General features: G+C 40.4%; 1 protein-coding gene across 4 annotated transcripts in view; it reads right to left on the bottom strand.

The window, feature by feature from the left end:
- The window catches only part of ncor2 (nuclear receptor corepressor 2), a 90,875-nt gene that overhangs the window by 58,920 nt on the left and 11,688 nt on the right, over positions 1 to 20,267 (bottom strand). For all 4 annotated transcript variants that reach the window (XM_012917302.4, XM_023153246.3, XM_023153245.3 and 1 more), the window contains exons 2-5: positions 14,169 to 14,364; positions 13,347 to 13,462; positions 5,797 to 5,974; positions 1,998 to 2,180 (exon numbers count right to left, since the gene is read on the bottom strand). In XM_012917302.4, coding sequence (XP_012772756.2) covers positions 1,998 to 2,180; positions 5,797 to 5,974; positions 13,347 to 13,462; positions 14,169 to 14,273 — 582 coding nt within the window. In that variant the 5' untranslated portion in view covers positions 14,274 to 14,364. The remainder of the gene's footprint in view (positions 1 to 1,997; positions 2,181 to 5,796; positions 5,975 to 13,346; positions 13,463 to 14,168; positions 14,365 to 20,267) is intronic.

Here is a 20,267-nt window from a genome sequence, read left to right on the forward strand (position 1 = left end):
TGGTGTAGTTTGTGTATATAATCACTGCACACCAAGCAAAAAACAGCTACAAGCTCAAATGTGGTGATTACAACACAGCAAAGACTATTTAAGACTTTATTGCTTTGATGCCAACTGAAGCCTGGCAGGGAAAGTCACACTGGAAAACCAATTATTTCAAACAAACACGACAGTACACTAAGAAAACTCAACACAGGCGCATGCAAGTGCTGGCAACGTCTTCTACAAGCACGACAAACAGTTCAGTACTTTTTTTCTTTAACCCAATTTCAGTGTGATTTATTAGCATGAATGCAGGATGACTGCACATGAATGACATCACAGCAGTTTCTACTGAACTTCTACGCACAAAATATCTCACCCGCACGACTGATTATATGTGGAATGTTTAACTTAACTCACATGGATACTGAAAAAATTTAAAGACTCAATGAGTTTTCCCAAAATCTTTAAATGGTTATAGAATTTTCTTTAAATGAAAGCAGAAATGTCTCCCCCATGTGATTATCATGTACCATAATGTGCTTAAAATATTTCCAGGGTTGCTGTGGCAGCAGAAGTAGCAAAAGAAAGAGATAGCTAATGAAGAAAGAAGTAGGTTATGAGGAGGAGGAAAAGGAAGAGGGCAGCAGCCAATATGCTGTTTTGGGAGCTAGAAGAGCAGGTAAAAGCGACATGCACACGGCAACCCACCACGCAGTTACCATCACAAACAGAATCCACTTTTGTGGGAAACCCTGCATAATTATTTACAGTCTAATTTTAAGTTTAATGAAACTATATTTTGTAATCTAGGAAGGTAACAATGATTGCAATATCGAGAGCATCCTGAGCGGCTGCATCACTGTCTGGTTTGGGAACTGTGCCATATCGGACCGCAAGACCCTACAGCGGATAGTGGGAACAGCAGAGAAGATCATTGGGGTCTCTCTCCCCTCTATTGAGGACATCTAGACCAGACGCTGCATTCGCAAAGCCACCAGCATTGTGGCTGATCGGACACACCCCTCTCACACACTCTTCACACTCCTGCCATCTGGAAAAAGGTACCGAAGCATTCGGGCACACACATCCAGACTGTGCAACAGCTTTTTTCCACAAGCCATCCGTCTCCTCAGCAAAATGGGACTGGACTGATAAACACACACACACACACAAAATCACTCAGCTTAACTCAACTACCTCAAAACATTGAGACTGGACTGACTAATCAACACAAGCGCAAACACACTGACCTACACCACCAATATCGTACACACCAACCTGTAAATGCTCTTTTGCACAATATTATTACTGGACTTTTTGCACTAACTTCTTTACTTCCTAATTTTTGCTGCTACACTAAGGAATGTTTACTGTTCCTCCACTACCTCAACTCACCATCACAAAACCTTATTATTATGTTACGTTGTGTTTTTTTTTTTGTCACACTGTCACTTTGTTGCTCTTGTTTGCACATTTGCACGTGCACTTTGTTGTCTGCTGTCTGTTTAAAAAAAAAAAAAAAAAAAAAAAAAGGCTTCCCTAGATAGTTAGTTTTTGTTAATTTATGTTGTAATTTATGTTAGGTCAGTCTGTCTTGTCTCTGCTAGCCAGCTAACTAGGCCTCTTAGTTAGCTAGTTTAGTGTTTTCTGTTAATTTATGTTGTAAATTTATGTTGCATGTAGCACCTTGGTCCTGAAGGAACGTTGTTTCGCTTCACTGTGTACTAACTGTATATGGTTGAAGTGACAATAAAGCCAACTTGACTTGACTTGAATATGAGACGTAAATGTGTCATACTGACTGAAAAGGAAAGAATGTGAAGCTTTTTCTTCATTGCTGTACAAGATAAACTATTTTGCAACCTAGCTGGCAAATACATTCTTGGAACACGCGTTCCCACTGATTAAAATCAGCTTACAACACTTTTGTGACGCTAGTACATTAATAAGATGGCAACATTCTGTAACCAGTATATCCTCAAAGTTAAGAGCAGAACTGTACATTTACACACCTGTTTTTTGCGAAGCTTGCAAATCTGCTGCTCCACCATGCTGATCTCCCTGTCTACACGGTCCATGTTCTGAATCAATTCTTCCTTGGAGAACCGAGCTGGAACCAGCTCCAAGTCAGGATCAATATGGACAGGACTTACAGGGGAGATGGGCTCCAGCTTCCCAATGGCGCTTCCGCGATCCTACAGAAGCACAACAGAGAGCACAGTGTCATGATTAGATGTAAAACATATAAAAGATGTAAGAATGAAGCAAATGGGGTTTTTGTAGTGTGACACGTGTATACAATGTTATAGCCAGAAGGTCAGAAAAAAGAGCCCTCACAAACAACAAGCATAAAAGCTGTTGCTAGAAGCTCTTTATAGAGAACGACCTTGTAGGTTTCCTCCCACGCCTTCCATTTCTCAAGGCCACTCTATAAGAAACATCATCCAAACAGTGCGTGTACCCTTTACATCAATAGCACATGCCAGTGAATAAATGACAGCACATTGGCTCCGTGAACACACAGATTCTCTCACCAGATTTAGGCACAATAGAGACTGTTTAAAAATACAAACTCACTCCATTTTAGTTGCTGTGACGACACTTTGGGAGATATCAGATTGGTAGTGGATGTGCGGGAGGTTTAAATTCTGGTGATACTCATTAACCAGCAAAGTAGAAATGATGTGAGTCAGTCCAAAAAAAACAAAAAAAAAAAACAGAGGTATCTCCATTAACTGAGCAGCGTTTGTGGCCCTGCATTGGTATCCATTTCTGTAGCTCTTTGGCTACACAAAGAGAGGGACTGCTATGCAGATTGGCTTTCAAACAGCACAAGCAGCTAATATTAGCACCCCACAGCGCTGAGTGCAGCAAGCTACTGTGAAAGCTCGTCTGAAGTCACTGCACTAGAAAACCACTTGACACTGAACTGACAGAGTTAAGTGTGTTACGTTAATGATATTAGTTTATTGCTATATAGAGAGACAGTATGTCAAGCCTCCGTACTGTTACTCTTCTGGCTTTCTGCCGTAATGGAAATACCAGTCCTTAATGCGTGCCTCATACAAGTATTCACAGCATTTTTTGCAGCCAAAGGAAAAGAGAGAAGCAGGGAGGGAAAAAAAATCTCTACAGTACTTTTATTCTCTGTGCACACAAACACAAAAAAAAAAATTGTGTGATCTCTACACCAAAGTTTTGGCTATGTGGACAAACACCCTTGTACACTCAAACTATTATAACTGCCTGAACAAGAGCAATGCATTTTTTTTATGTCTAAAATACATCAACAATTATTAGAGGAAGGAAAGAAAGAAAAAAAAAACAAAAAAAAAAACAGCTGGCTGTCATTTCTCAATAACAATTGGGCCAAAGATCTGGGTGCTTGTGAATGTTCCTACTTTTTGAATATATGCACACATTTTAGTGTTTATCCAACTTGGGTTTTGTATTGTGTTATTTTTAAACGTTTGAAATGAAGGTTACGTAAGTAGGCTAATCTGGACCAGGCAGGTGGCATTACAGCCCTGCAGATCTGCTGTGATTGAAAATGTCAGTGCCAGAGGATGCTCAGGCGCTGTCCTTAATGATGAAATCCTAGGATAGCCCTAACAAAGCACTCACCATATATAGCAGTAAACTACAGGACATACTCATGTTGTCCAAAAAACATCTCTCAACTATAATAACTTTCAACAGCTGCAAACGAAATAGTTGAGTTAGAAACCTTGTTTATCCAGATGGGATTCGATGATATGACAAAACTACATTTTTCAAATCAACTTCTCCCTCTGATTTTGCTCCCTACGCTATCCTTTCTTTGGTTAAGCGGTACGTCAAGAGTTCCTAGACCTTTGACATTGTGTGAAAAGGTCACAGTTCAATTGCTAAGCCCAGTCCAGTATAGCTTATAGCTTAACCGTTTCACACTCTTCAGCATGATGTGAAGCCTTAGACATCCTGTTCTCGTGCTAAGTTCAGAGTTCACTTTCTCAATTCTAGATTGAGAAAGTGCTAGAGTCAACCTACTGAAACCGATGTGACTGAAACATGACTTTCACATATGTCAAAGGTGAATGTCATTATAATACTTTGCACCTAATATAACACCAATGCCAAACAGCACTTGGTTTAATTGGATGCCCTAACAACTAACCACTCTATTTATTCACAGATGCTAGCAAGGCTTAGAGTATGGTAGAGCCCACAAACACAATCCTACTAATGCCACCACGTGTGCAAAAGCCAAATCATATCATTCCCTCCTCCTTCAAAGCAATCCCGGTTATCAAAGGTGCGTCAAGCTAACCAACATATTACTGCTTTCTGTGATAAACCTCAGAATAAAAGGATTGCACACACGCAACAGAAGCAGAAACCTTATAAGAAAATACTCAAACAAATTTTTCCAATACCCAGTATGCCTTTGAAAAATATCATGTGGAGCAATGACACTGTTTTTCCTTCCCATGTACTGTCGAGACCTCAAGTAAAGTCACTGAATGCTCTCAATGGGAAAACCACAGCACACGCAGTGCACTTCTGTATTATACACAACTTTGGCACCAACGGGAGACCGGCATTAATGTGCCAGGAGAGAATGGCTGTCATTCAGATTTTTTTAAAGACGGGAGAGAGAGAGAGAGAGAGCGAGAGAGGGGAAAGTGCATTAGTCAGCTTTGTCACATGTGAATTCCTTCAGTGCCATAAATATTTCATAACATCAACAGCAATGCTCATTTTTAAGCCATATAAGGCCAGTGAACTCTGAGATCATCCCTGTAAAGATGATTTCTCCTAATGTCTCACTCTTATGCTCCCTTATATTTCATTTTCTTTCCAAAAACCACAAATTCAGGATGATTGAACAATGGTTTACTGTAACATGCTGCCTTTGTCCCTCTGATTCTCAGTCCATGTGAGTCATGCTGTAACCATCAGCTTTGTCTGATACTACTGGCCTACTCCCTTTTTACTGTTAGCCTTTTACTCTTATTTTCCTCTATTACCCTTTATCTGCATCTCCCTACATCTGCCCTTTGCCTCATTTCAGCCGCATCTCCCTTTCTAACTCAGTATCATTAGGTGCACTTGTTCCACACAGTGACTGCATCTGACATCACTTACATAATGGGTTTCCAGCCCTTGCCGCTCTAAGGGGGAATTGCTGGCATTCCTGAATGTTTCCCTGCTAGCCTAAGAGTCTGTCTTTTTTCCCCTGTGCCGTCTGTTATTGTTGTATCTATTTACCATTCCTTGGCTGGCTGCCTCCCCTGGCAGTTCGAAGCACTCTGTGTAAAATCAGGAACACCTCCTCATCAGCAGCTCTACACACAAGCAAGTCGTTTTGATCTGTAGTTCACACAGTTTCGTGCTCAGTCTTTTGAAATCTAGGTCAGCTCTATTATTTATTAATTGCTGTTTCACAACTACCTTAGTCTTCCTACTGCTGCTCACAGAGAGCCAGCTTAGCTACAATGCTGAATCTCTCTCTACAACCTCGGCTGTGTGTCTAATAACATCCTCTGGGGCTCTGAAGGAGTCAAATAAAAAACAGATTTCTAGGATGATTTTTTTGTGTGTGTGTTATTTTTCAAGGAAAATCATAATTGTTGAATATCATTTTGGTAATACAGCAAACTCCCAAAATACTGATTGTGTTAATTGAAAAACTTTGTTTTACATCTAGCCCTGTATTTTGCATTTAGCATGGCTTTCTTCTATTGTTATTAGCAGCAAAGTCAAGGACGAATGTTTTTTGTTTTCATTCGCTTGCTGGCACTTTTACTGTACTTCATACCAACTACTGACCTTTGTCATGTCCTCAGGCCCTCCCAGAGGCAATGGCGGGCGGTGGGATGAAGGCCTCATCACAGACTCTGGTCCCATCTCTAAACGAGGCCTTTTGATATCTGCATACTCCACCTCTGATTGGCCAGTGGGCTCTGCTAGGTAGATGTGCTCATAGCGGATATGCTGATCCTGTCCTCTGCAAAAGACAAAAAAAAAAAAAAAAACAAATGCAGCAGATAAGAAAAAGTACAAAATGTTATAGAAGGAAAAAACAGATACTGATGAAAAGCAACATTTTCCTTGATATCTTGTTCTTGCACAGACATAGTGACTCCATCTTGAAACGCACAGGACCAATGATAGTGTTAAAGTCCAGGTGCCACATACGAAAGGGCACTTAAAGATGTCTTGGTGACTTAGTGCCTTGTTGGTTTTGTGTTAAGTGAGTACAGCTTATTTATAAAGGTAATTTGCACAGACATGAAGTCAAAGTGCTCTACAACAGAACAGTATAAAAATAAATACAACTACTGGAGAGACACACAATAAAACCTGCTCTATACCAGATAATTAAAATATAGTAGCAAGTAGGGCTACACGATTAATCGTTAGAAAATCGCGATCTCGATTCATACTTATGTGCGATCTCATTTCCAAATGACAACGATTTAAAAAAAAAAAAAAAAAAAAAAAAAAAAAAAAAAAAAAAGACGACGACGATTGTGCCGCATTTTGATCCGGGACGTACTCTGCATGAAAACAAGCGCTCACTCTTCCTGTTCAACAAATGACAAGGGCGGAGCCTTATACCACGTGATCCAGAAGCTGTGCCGTGTGATGCTAAAATTAGCAGGGGAAAAAACAACGGAGAGCACGTCAGGGATGACGAGAAAGTGACAGGAGAAAATCCGTCCCGGTCAACCACCCAAACATCAATAACGGGAACCTTATACAGCGCTTCCCTATACCCGTCGAACTCCCGCTAGCACAAAGAAATTAGAGGCTATTGTTGCACTACCTGCTCTATACACGCAGTGTCGAGCAACGGTGGAGACGGAATTTCAAGCAGTACAACATTTAGCGGCAACAACAAAACGTGAGACATTTGTTTTTTTTATGTTTAGTCTCAACTGTTACGAAGTTGATGTGCAGTTAATAAGTGCAATAAATATTTATACTGGAAAAGAAAATCGTGAGAGAATCGTGATCTCAATTCTAAGCCAAAAAATCGTGATTCTCATTTTATGCAAAATCGTGCTGCCCTAGTAGCAAGGCAAAACCACGGAATGAAATAGAACTACAGTAAACAATTAAAGGCAGTTAATATCAAACAGAATCTCTTGCTCTCCTTTAAAAAAAAAAAAAAACTTACAAAGTTGGCAGTCATAAAACCAGAGCAAAAGACTACTCCATAACTGCCACTGAGTGAAGGCTCTGTCCCGCTACTCTTCAGTTTTAAAACCTCATAATTCCCACATCCACTTGGGTTCAACTGATGTATATTTTATAAATAGACTGTGAGGGTAGATGTTGAACAATCCAAAAGCTTGCCCATGTTTTGTGATCATGCAGACTCCGCAGAGAATTTACATTAAATGCCACCAACTACACATTGGCCCAAAGCTGGAGCTAGACCATTTAGTGGTCTGTATACAAGCGTTTTGAAATAAATTCTAAAATCCACTGAGACCAGTGTAAAGTATGTATAAAATAAGGGTAATATGAGCTTGCTCCCTAGAACATGCTAGTCTGCCTGCACCATTTTCTCTTGAATATGAGAAAGATGGGTCATCTAACCCAGTAAACAATGTCCACAATCTGTGCAACAATACTCATGATACCCACTAAAGAAGAAAATAAAGAAAATTCAGTTTAATTTTTAAGACACCAAATCCTAACAACTGTTGCCTTAAGGCACTTCATATTGCAATGTAAAGCGCCCACAATAACACAGAACACAAGAAAACAGAAAACAAAACGAAATAACAGACCCAGCACTGAACCCCGCATGTTAGTAAGCCATGGAAGAAGAGAACTTCAAGCTTCAGTTACAGTCCAAACTGGACTGACTGAAACTCTGAGTGTAACTGCAAAGGTATGAAAATAATTGCCATCTAATTTATAAATGCAGAATGCAAACATGTTACCATCAGTCTGAATGAGTCTTTATCAATAAGCACAACTTATTCTCCACTGGCTGCCAGCTGGTTGTGTTCTGTATTCAAGTTCTTATATAAAAGGAAGGTTGCTAACCGCAAATGTAATAGAAGTAAATTCACATTTTAACTATGTAAACAGCAACACATGTGATTTTCACTGATTTGTCACAGTTAATTGCTGTATAATCAGAAATAGATTGCACGGAAATGCCAGTTTGACCCCATATAATTGCAGAATGAAAGCAGACCATCTTATGGCAACATTATAGGCAGGTTTTAGAGCCTCATTTTGCATTGTTACAACTGTTGTCTTTGTTTTAGTTTCCGAACAACGCGCTGCATTATGGAAACTGTTAACGTTGCAGATGTATGGCAATTCGACTGTGCAGGTGCTCATCTGTGATTGGTGTGCTGATGTACAGCTCCTGGGTGACCGGTTCCAGCCTGTAAACCCACCCTATACGCAGAGCCCACAGAACCAATGGCGAGAGAGGCTCACTTGCTTCCCTGAATGCCTAAGTATGAGTATTGAGAATGAAGTGCTGTTTTCTCTTCTTTTTCTGTGAGTTAATGTACATGGGCATCGGAGCTTAGCTTAGTTTTTGTTTATTATTTTAGCCTCAGCTCACCCTGAAGCGTTGACACTCCTGTTTTGTCGTTTTCTCCTTCACGTTTTTGGAAATAAAAATGACATTTAAGAGAGATGTGGTCCGTGGTCAAAAATTACGCCATCAGTTAACGAATTTGAGAGGACAACACTAATCCTGTGGGCTAGAGACAAGACTCAGAGCAGGCTTGTTTTATCACGATGACCTAATTAAATCCCATTTATACAGACCACAACAAAAAAGTCACGTGTAAACAAGTTGACAGTTACAGCCTGAGATCAGGCTGTCCTAAATCCTTGTGTTCAAGGCTGACACAAGCGTCAGCGGGCTTGGCTTGGTTCAAACCGAATCATCATCAAATAATCACTGACTGCCTTTTTTGTTGTTGTAATATGGCAGCATGCAATTGGTTACCCAGGACTGGAAAGTGGAAAAAATAAGGAAGGAAGAAAATTGGAAATGGTGACTCACTGTAACACTAACATTTACAGCAGCATATACCGAAGGTCTTTGTGGGGTTTGTGTGTGGCCACTGCATACAAAAGTCATAAAAGGCTTTGTTTCAAGCTTCGAGGAAACTATGACACTCCCTATACTGCACACCAACAGTACAATGGCTCTGGATGTTTGAGCCTTACTTACACTAAGAGACAATGTGGCGCGATCTAATCATGATATGCTGCATGTGCAGTGGCAGTATAAATCACACTTTTCGCATTCATTAAATTCATTAATACACTGGGGAAACCAGTAAAAAGGGGGCCTTGGTGTGCAGTCAAATGACAGTTTCCACATGTTAACTGCACTCGCTACTTAGATGTGGGAAGTTTTATTAGCCCGGTTGTAAATGGATCTCTGTTCTTACTAGGGGAGCAGTTTTCTCAAATCTGCCCTGAAGGCAGATGCCAGAATGTCAGTGACTTTGCTGCCAGTGTCAAAATGGAAGTAGCTTCTGAAGAGAAGAGGGAAAACACAACCATAATTGCTGGTCCAATACCCACAATGGCCTAGTGTGAGGTTTCTTTATGTGCCAAAGAACATGTAGCCCATCACTGTCTGGAGGTGTGGTGTAACAATCAAGACATTAACATAATCCAAAAATGTGGACATGCATGTTGGACTGAAATGTGTTATGCTTTTTTTTTTTTTAAATTATATAATTTAAAGACAAGTCGCAAACATTATGGACTGCAAACGGCAAAAGATAGAGATACATATATAACAAAAGCAACCGGAGGGAAAAAATATTACCCAGATGGTGTGCGATTTCTCCCCCGGACACAATTTTCTCACTCATTCAGTCGAATACTTCCTCATCTCCATAGAGGACTGGCACTTACATAATCACATCAAACTCTCCAGCCCACCCCCTTCTCTCTCCGTCTCTCCCCCTGTCCTTTTCTTCTCTTCTCTTTCTTTCTCCCTCTCTCCCATGTGAGCGTGCAGAATAATCTGTTCACTAGGGAGGATTTGTCTGGAGGATAGGAGAAAGATGTGCATGGAGGTGAGAGCTGAGAGTGTATGGCAGAGACAGGGAAGGGGCAACACAACACCCCACTACTTTCTTACTGGCTTGGGCCCCATTATGCCAAGAACAGAGATCGTGTATGCTGATTGCTGCCTGTTGTTGTGAAAGCACTACAGCGTTTGTGTGGCTGCCAATCTCTTCGTTGCTCCCCAGAGGAGCAGCTACGCAGCTGTGCACGGTGCAGGAAAGGCTAACAGAGAGACACACACACACACACACACACACACACACACACACACACACACACACAGAGAGAGAGACACACACACAGAGAGAGACACACACACAGAGACACACACACAGAGACACACAGAGAGAGAGAGAGAGAGAGAGAGAGAGAGAGAGAGAGAGACACACACACACACAGAGAGAGAGACACACACACAGAGAGAGACACACACACAGAGAGAGACACACACACAGAGACACACAGAGAGAGAGAGAGAGAGAGAGAGAGAGAGAGAGAGAGAGAGAGAGAGAGAGAGAGAGAGAGAGAGAGAGAGAGAGAGAGAGAGAAAGAGAGAGAGAGAGAGAGAGAAAGAGAGACAGAGACAGACTGACTCCTGGCTAAATGCACCACAGCTGGGATGAATGAAAGTGAGATAATGCACAGTAGAGTGGGGACGGCGGGTGGAGCTCAAAAACTTCATGCAAAATGTGCAAGCCATCTACTTTTCTGTTCACATTACGGAATAAAGTTGCCCAGTGGCCAAAAATACTGGAGAATATTTACAAAATATCGTAGCAACCACATTTATTCAAATACTTAAAAGATCTGTTTCTAGGAAATCAATGTGTGAAATGCAGGTAGAGGCAGAACAATCAAATGAAATAATGTATGTAAAGTAATTCAGCACATTAGAGGCCTTAATCAAAAAAGGCTGCATTGCAATTACAAATGCAACACATTTGAATGAAAGAAAGACTGGGATGTCTAGGCATTCAAAGACCAGCAATACAAAGGATTCATTTAAAAAGACTACGAACACTGCCAAACTGCACCTACCCATATGCCCAAAGGACTCCGATTACTTTCACAGAATAATTCAACAATAATGCAGGCTATGGTGCAAACTCATTTTCCATTCTTGCACCAGACACGTTTAGACACTCTGTTCTGTCCAGAAAATAAAGTGTTAAGTGGCTTCAGTATCTTGTTATGCTTGCTAGAAAATGTATTCGCTCCCTTTCTCAAGAAGCTGGGATGATCTCACACAGACGGGAAGAGGGGGAGTGAGTGAGATACTGCAAGGAGTAAAAAAGGAAGGTGAAACAAACAACTGCCATAGTGGTTCACAAGTGATTACACACTGCAACGGTTTTCTGACCTGTAATTAGGTTAAAATAGCACATTTCCTCCTGCCTTCAGTCCAGATTATTAAAGAGAAAACATTAATCTGTCAAACCGTTTCTCAGTATGACAGATCTCTGGAGAATGGCACAGTTTCTAAAGGCCATATTAGTGCTCACATTTTCTCCCCGAGTTTGCTACAAATGGAAACATGGTGTGCAGAATTACCGAGACTTGTGAAAAGACAAGCACACAGAAGAGAATAGACTGAAGGATTCCAAAGGCCAGAATTACACTATTCACACTCTGAATGAGCTTCAGTCTGAATTCTGAGATCTCTAAAGGAATGCTGAAGCCCTGAAATATTCAGCTGAAAGCTTCCCCACCCCCAGACGCCTGCCAGCAAGACCACCGGTTTATTTCAGCTTCTACAAAGAAATGTGGGCTACCTGTCTGTAATCTCTCCTTCTCATATGAAGGTTATTTTTATGTGCTTAAAAACATAATTCATTGCCACTGTAAAAGCTGCAGAAGGCACAAGTGAGTCAACTCAGAGAGACTGCCAAGTGATTGAATGAAGAGTCAGAAAATCAGAAGCTAGTGGGAAGCATTCAAACTGTGCAGTGTTTATCTGTTTATCAAACCATGACCCAATGTTCCCGCACTGCGGGCTAAGCTAATAACTGTTAAATGGGGCCAGTGCACAGCTCTCTGTTATACAGTGAAGACCATAATGCTAGCAGACTGACATTTAAATAAGCCAAAAATAAAAATAAAAAATATGCCACAGCCCCACAGTGCTACAGAATCATTTTGCCATCTGCTGTCTGCCATGTCAGACACACAAGATGATTTATATACTGAAAGACAGACCCCAGCCTACTCCTGACTGATGTAATATCTGTCAGCTGATTTCTAGTAAAGTCTGCCTACATTTTGTATTCCATGCATGTTTTAATACATGCAAGAAAATCTGCCAAACAACTGAAGGAGGAAAAAAATTCTTGTGACTTCCTCTGTGCGTCATGCAAAATTCATATCATGCACATCAATTATTTATAAGTACTCATCAAGTTTCATCCTCAAAAAGAGATTATATTATATAAATAAAGACCATTAGCAGGTACAAGACCTGCATCTGCATTGACAAGGTACTACTCATACAATTCTTTGGCCAATTTACTGTTTGGTCGATTAGAAAAGCTTTTTTTTTTAAAAATAAAAATAAAAATTTTTTTTAAAAAAAACCACCTCTGCAAGCTTCATTGCCCAGCACAGCAGTTTAACACAACATTACAGAAGAACGGCTGCAGATGCCAATTACATAAGGATTAAACTGGGGGAGGGTTAACAGGCACAGGCTTTAACAGAATAATACTGCATAACAAATGCTGTCTGCAAGAAGCCTCTATGTGGCTGTGGCTAGCAATCAACAAGAACAAATTCATCAAATTTGGCAATGCCACATAAGCATCCATCCATCCAATATCCAGAGCTGGCGGCCCAAAAGGCCGCTCCCTTGATGTGTGACATCTTCCCCATTCACCACAAAGTCTCTGACTTTCATCTACTACTACAGCTCAGTCCCACATTTCTAAAATTACACTATTAAGGATGAATTACTTTTCTTTCTTTCTTTTTTAATTGAAATGTGCATCTAGTATAAAAATATGGTGTCACCAATAAAACTAAAGCAGTGGCAGATGCTGAAATGATCTGTAACAATACATCAATAGCATTTTTTTGTTCAGCAAAAGCTATAATTATGTTAACCTAAAATATTTTTTGTAGTAGACATTGTTGGGCATTCACCGACACCAATTTTATATCTACACATACATTCAATTGCAATCAGTGACCTCACGCAGTTTTAAAAAAAAAAAAAAAAAGACCAAGAGAAATCTTCTCTGGTAGGTTTCAAAATTAGAGAAATGTGTTCCTCGTGAGGGGATAGACCATATTCATGAAGAAGGCATCCTTACCTTTCACTTCCAGGCTGGAACTCTGAAAGCAAAGAAGGTCGACGACGATGGGGCTGGGTGAGGTGGGGACTGTATTCCCTGCTATGATGAGAGGGGTAGTCAACCAGTCCGACATCCTACAACAGAGACAACAAATCTTATAGAAACTCCATCCTCATTAGAACACCACGTAATGTTAGTGTTAGAAAACCACAAATACCTCCCCCCAAAAAAAGTCTCCTGCCTTGGTTCTCCTGTAATTTCTTATCTTTTATCTTAAGCTCTCTGTCAGTTGGCGATATGTCACACATTCCATCAACTTTCATCGTCCAATGAATATGATGACATAAAGGAGCAGCAGGGTTAAACTAATGGTGGCCTAAAGTCTTGGAACTTCCTGTCATTCAAGTGAAAAAAAAAGCCTTGCAAACACTAAAGGTCAGTGAATGAACTTTTACGTCAGCCAGAGGCCTCTTCTTTCAAGCACAGACAGCTTTGTCGACGATGCGTGGAAGAACATAATCTTGATAATTAGGAGATGTGGGTGGAAATCATGCGGAAGGCCTTGATGCCGACTCCATAACAAAAACATGAACTTTCAACTCAAACATCTAATGAGGGGACCATTTTCAGGTTACGGCAGTGTAATCTGGAAAAACACCTATGGGGGTCTTTGGGGTTAAGCCCTTCCCAGTAGATCTGACTAAAATCCTGTTTACCAAATATCCAAGTAGGAACAGCCAAGCCACAACTACAGTTTTCATCTTTCAAATGTTTTTCCCTACAAAACAAAAAGGCAACACAAGTGATTCCATTAAAATCATTGTGTGTAAGGCCCCTTACCGTGTGTGCCCGTTGCAGCTGCAGTGGTAGAGTGGCGGGGTTTGGCAGGTGCCGTGTGTCCACAGTCCTCCGGCCCGGCGGCACAGTCTGGGGATGAGAGGACATGCTGGCACAGCCGCTTCCTCTACAGGCAGGAAGTGGGTGTTGCTGTAGAGCAGATGCTGCACATTATCGGCCGTTTCTTTTAGCCTGCAACCTATGAGAAAAGAAAAAAAAGATTAGATGTTTTGAAAGTTAGGCCAGTGGAATTGCTCTCAACAACAGAATAATCACAAAACTGGCTGTAAGCACAGCTCTTTGATGCTTTCTGGATAGTACATCCAAAAAAAACTAGAGATCTTAGAATGTCATCACATCCCTACCACAGCTGCTCCACCCTTAGTAAAGAAGTGAGAATCCTTGCACCTGCTAGACCCAACCTCTCATTCACAGCCTACTGAATGGCCCACTGTCCACACACGGAGGACTTGCAGACAACACCGGCCAAGACAAGCAACCAGCCAGTAAAAATACTCCAAGCGCGATGGGGTTTTAGGACCAACATAAATAACTCATTTCCAGATAGAGATGTAGGTCTCAGGAGTCAGGCCACTAGATTTTAACTGCAGATGACATTATGTAAACCAGAGTGGTCACATCCACAAGGAGTATGGCATATATGGACCCAAAAATAAATAAATAAATAAATAAAAAAAAAAAAATGGACATACAAGTAAAAACAGCCCTGAGTGCTACCTACAGAATGAGGTATAGGTAGGTCTGTCATATAGGCCTGAGACAACTTTAATTATTAATATATTATATATGTTATCATTATGAACATATATGTGGACCTCGGGCACCTCCTGCAACAAGGAAGGAAGTGAAGAGAATTTGTTACTTAAAGGTAACAGGTGTTAATCACAAGGACAGACATACAGAAGAATAAGTTAAAATTACTTTGCAAGGTAAAGGAAAAAAAGAATCATCTAATGACATGCTAACTGCAATGCAAATGCTCAGAAATGGTGGCAGCATGCAGTACTTGCAATGCACTGGCCGCAACCCTGTAATTGGGTTTAAAACCCCATAAAAAAGAGGGAATAACTGCCCTGTCCTCATTACAGCGACAATGCAAATTATAGCAGATGTTGGAAAACATATTTGCAATATAAAAATTAAAGAAAGAAAAAAAAAATATATATGAAATTTGTTTCTCAATGGGATGGATGGATGGATACACTTATAGTCTTATTTGTGAGATTTCACTCTCCACATGATGTTCACCATCATTCTCAGGCACACTTACAAGCCTGCTTTGCTAGTAGTAGTGGATGGACTAGTGCCTGCGACATGTGTCCCTGTGACTTCTGCCAGCAGAGAAATTAGGCCTCCTGCCATTTCTGCAGGGCTTTGGCTAATGACGCCTCCCTCTCATAGCTCATGTTTCAGTGCTGTGTGTGGCGCACAACAAGAGGCATGGTGAAATATGGGCACTCAACAGGGGCACTGATCGAAATCTTGACAAGATAGCAAAGTGCTTTAAGTGCACTGCAATTTTGTAAACTGAATGGGAAAGCCACTGTCACTGAGCCAAACGCTCAAAACAAGTCCAAATGCATTTCACTGCTCGACGACAAGATAGGACACAGAGTAGTTTCTTACTAAAGTCTAAAAAACGCTATGCAAAAACACTTAACAACAAACATAAGTAGTTATTAAACATATGAAATAAGCAACACCAACTATGTATTCATACTTTAATATGCAACAATGTTTAGTGATTTGATAAATTAATGACTATTAGAACAGAAACTACAAACACATTATCTTGTTTCATTTGGTTACTTCCCAATTTTATTGATGACACACATATGAAAGACATGCCCTATATCCTATGTGGAACCCTCCATTTCCAATACTGCATTAACAGATCGAGCCTTAACTACTGCTACTGGCTGTTAACTGAGCAGCAGTACTTAATTTCTTTAGTGCTGGAATATTAATTTGAGTAATAGAAAGAAGCACTTTGCCTACACTGAGATTAGTCTAATTTTAGATTTAAATTATTAAAGAATAGATAATAAGGAAAACTAATATGCTGTTTGGCTCTACAACGAAAAATTAACGTTCACTATTTTACGGAAAGTGGCAACGATATTGTGCTGGGCTGCTCCAGAAAAGCTGGCAGGTTAGCAAGTAATGGCAGACAAACATTAAAAACTACAGTCAATCACTGCAATCTGCAAGCAACCAAATGAATCACTTGGTGCAGCAATAGATTTAATCCAGCAACAGCCAGAAGCCTTCAGTAACCGCTGCCAGCCAGTCGGGGAATACATGTTGTTCCCTAGCAGCCAGTGGTTGTATCACATTCAATATGGCGAACAACTCTTGAGTATTGTGGCCATGACGTCACATGACAAACCGCAACTACTGGCTATAGTTCCTCATAGTGAGCTCCTTTCAAGTCTCTCAGCTGGGACAGGCTGAGTAATAATCTTTGCAACTGGTAATAAAGTAGAACTTTTTATAGCACAATGAACCAGAGACCAAATCACAGCACTACTTTGGGCAGAGTACTATTGTGCCAGTCTCCATTGTCTGACTATGATTTTGAGTCTTTTTTCCCCAGCACAAAGAGGGGCACTATCTACCCTTCCTTCCTGTTCAACTGTCACAAACACAAAGTGTCACTTGATTTCAGTTACGCAAAGGGCTCTATTACGAAAGGCTGAACATGGCTCTGACTGTAAGAAACAGAGGAGCTCTGTAAACATAGGCTCATAGAGGCCACAAGATGGGAAAACACTGCTCAGAGTCTCACACCAACTAGAGACTGTGCCTTTGTGTCTCGCAGTCTAAACTGTGGCTTCAAATATTTTCACAAAACTAGTGCACACTCATTGTTTGGTCAGACAGACTTGAGTAAACAGACCACAGAGGGAAAGTCCTTTAGCAGAAACCCTTAAATAATTTAAGACACTATTACTGTATTGACATAATGTGTACTATTCAAAATAAAAGGTCAAAAAAAAGAGGCCAGAAAGACTTAAACGGGGTGAGATGAGCCTACCCACGCAGAAACCTCTCTTTGATGACTGTCGTGTTCAGAGAGATTCCCCTGAGAAGTGAGAAAACAAGTCTGCAGGCCGTCACAAGATCGGCTAGGGCTGCTCGATTATGGCAAAAATGATAATCACGATTATTTTCACTGAAATTGAGATCACGATTATTTGACGATATTCATTTAACCCTTTAAGACCTACCATAGAACCAAGTCCACCAGAGCTTATATTATTATTTTTTTTACATGTTGTAGTGCCATTTGTGGGAGCATTTCAAGTTGCTATACATCAATACAACTGTTATAGCCCATATTTTAATAATATGTATGCATTAAGTGCATAGTAATTACATAAATTGCAAAAAAGTGCAATAAACTACAAAAAAAATTGAAAATCGCTTTTGTTTTGTTTACATATATTTCTACTTGGAGAAATTTAAGAGGTTTATCCCTCAAAACTTTAAATACAATAAAGTTGCAAAAAAATAGTTTCCCACCACAGGAAATTTATTTTGAGTGTCTTCATAGTTTTATTTTGGAGATACAGCAATTTTTATATACTGCAGGAAAAACAAAAAACAATCCTATGATGCAAATTTGCAAAGAAAACAGCATGTGCATCATTTTACTGTGGGAAGTGTTACGAACAGCTGATAGGAACGGCAAAGCATGTTTCTGGAATATTATGTTTTTGTTCCTGCAAGCGCTTTTTATGCAATTTTTGCAAAGCTATATGTGGAACGAAACCGTGACCTAGGACAAGCTGATGGCATCAGATGTAAGTACAACTCCTCCGGTTTCATATGCAAAACAAATTATTGCGCTAGCTTACACGGTTCAGGTTCTACAGGGATTTAACAATAGTTACGCAAAACGGAGCGTGCTGCTCTGACCGGCTTTAAAGGGTTAACAATAACTTTAAAAAAATAATATAAAATAGTGTGCAACACCACTGAAGTTTTTTTTTTTTTTTTTTAAACTCTCTTTTCAACCAACGGCAGTCACTCTCCAAATAACTTCTGCTTAGCTTTCCAAGCTTCCCTCGGGTCCTCTTAATCAGCGGTCTCCACCCTTTTTTGCGCCACGGACTGGTTTATGCCCGACAATATTTTCACAGACGGCCTTTAAGGTGTCGCGGATAAATGAGGGAGGGGCTAATAATCGGCTCAGTCATTTTTAATGATCGTTGAAAGCCCAGATCGTAATCGTGATTAAAATTCGATTAATTGAGCAGCCCTAAGATCGGCAGAGAACAAAAAACCTCAATCAAGATGAGAGAACCAACACAATGAGTGATCTTTGACATCCACTCTGAAGCGAAAGGGGCCTTCCAGGCGACAGGCTAAACACATGCACTGGCACTGCTACAGACACCCACAGGCAAGTCGTTGGCTTGCTTCCAATGCTGCAAATGAACTCAGTCACCTCACTCTCTCGCTCTAGCGTGCCTTCCTTCCCCACTCTCTTTTTACTCTCTTCTTTTCCACATAGTAGAGTGGGCCTCAACCTTCAGCAGTGCAAGCCAATATTTCATCCTCTTACCCCCACACACCCCACCCTCCCTCTCCATTTTAGGAATGGCTTTGGAAATACTAGCACAGAGCACACAGACGGCTTGCAGTCTTCAAGTGGAGCAGAAGGCAGACTTCAAACAACAGTTTCATTCTACTGATATAAACAGTTATTCAAATCTCGGTGTGCTCAGACTTTGTAGCTTGAGCACAATTGATTGTCCTCATTCCTGAGAAAATTAAAGGATTTTTTTATATACATGATTGTGAATACTAAAATAGAAGCAAACAACTATTTGCCATGTAAAGATACAGCGCTGTAATTGTATCCTTAGCAGAGACCTAGTAAGCTCACTACCAGCTCCATATGTTTATTCTGAACTGAAGTAGCTTTGCATGATTTACAGTTCAAGGTAATCTGTGTTTATCCTAAACTGGGTCTTAGTGTATCCCCTCAGTTCATCCACCATCTCAAACAGGCCATTTTAGCTCCCTTACCCCTTCCTTTATGCCAACTTTCTTGTCATTGGCTGCCACTTGTAAACAACAAGTAGGTGAGGCTGTTATACTCACTACCCGGCTCAGACACCCAGAGAGTGACAGGAAAAATGTGGCCACTAGGGCTGTGCGATATGACCAAAATCTCATATCCCGATAGATGTCTTCTATCGTTCCGATAACTAAATAAATCACAAAAATGTTACATCTTCTGAAAATTCTGTGAATCCAAATTAGATGCTGTACTGTCATTTTTGTTAATTTTAAACCAATTCGATTACCATTACACAGTAGATTCTCTTACACATTAACCTAAAAAAACAAAAAAACAAAAACAACCTTGTGCTTCCCTGACGTCCTTATTAGACGCTTCAAAACCATTTTATCTACATGGCAGAAGATTTCTTACAGGTACTGAAAGCACACTCTCCTACAGTCTTGGTAAACTCCTGTATTAACATTTACAAGTGGTGTAAGCTTGTGTTTCAACGGGACTTTAACCTGAGTGTGTCCATGTATTTTTTCGGTCTTTACCAGTCTGCAGCTGATCCAGTGAGAGGAGAAAAACCAGTCTGTTCACACATCTTTGCACTTCCTGTGTCTTTATATAGCACCAAATGGTTATTGGCAAAATACATTTCAGATGTACGAACTGCCCAGACATATCAGGTGATCTGAGACAGGTCTGGTTAATGTCACTGGACACCCTTAACATCTTGTGGTAGTCATAACATGATTTCATATTTTTCAACTCTGGTGCTCTTATTTTTTATTTTTATTTTTTTTGGCAGGGGGGACCTGCAGTCTTATAGCTAAATCTGGAGAAACTTTAGCATAGTCTTGCACATTCATGCAGCTCTACTCCAACATTTTTCCTCATTCCCCATCCACAGAAATTTAACACAGAAACAGAGCCCTTGCAATTAATCCACTGAAGCCTAACAATTAGGCCCAAATAGATCTTTTAAGGTCAAAAGACATAAAGAAGGTCAATGCCCATCCTAAGATGATACAGTGGAAATCATTACACTATTTCCAAGTGAG

This window comes from Maylandia zebra, linkage group LG12, assembly GCF_041146795.1.
Source record: "Maylandia zebra isolate NMK-2024a linkage group LG12, Mzebra_GT3a, whole genome shotgun sequence".
In the NCBI taxonomy this organism is placed as follows: domain Eukaryota; kingdom Metazoa; phylum Chordata; class Actinopteri; order Cichliformes; family Cichlidae; genus Maylandia; species Maylandia zebra.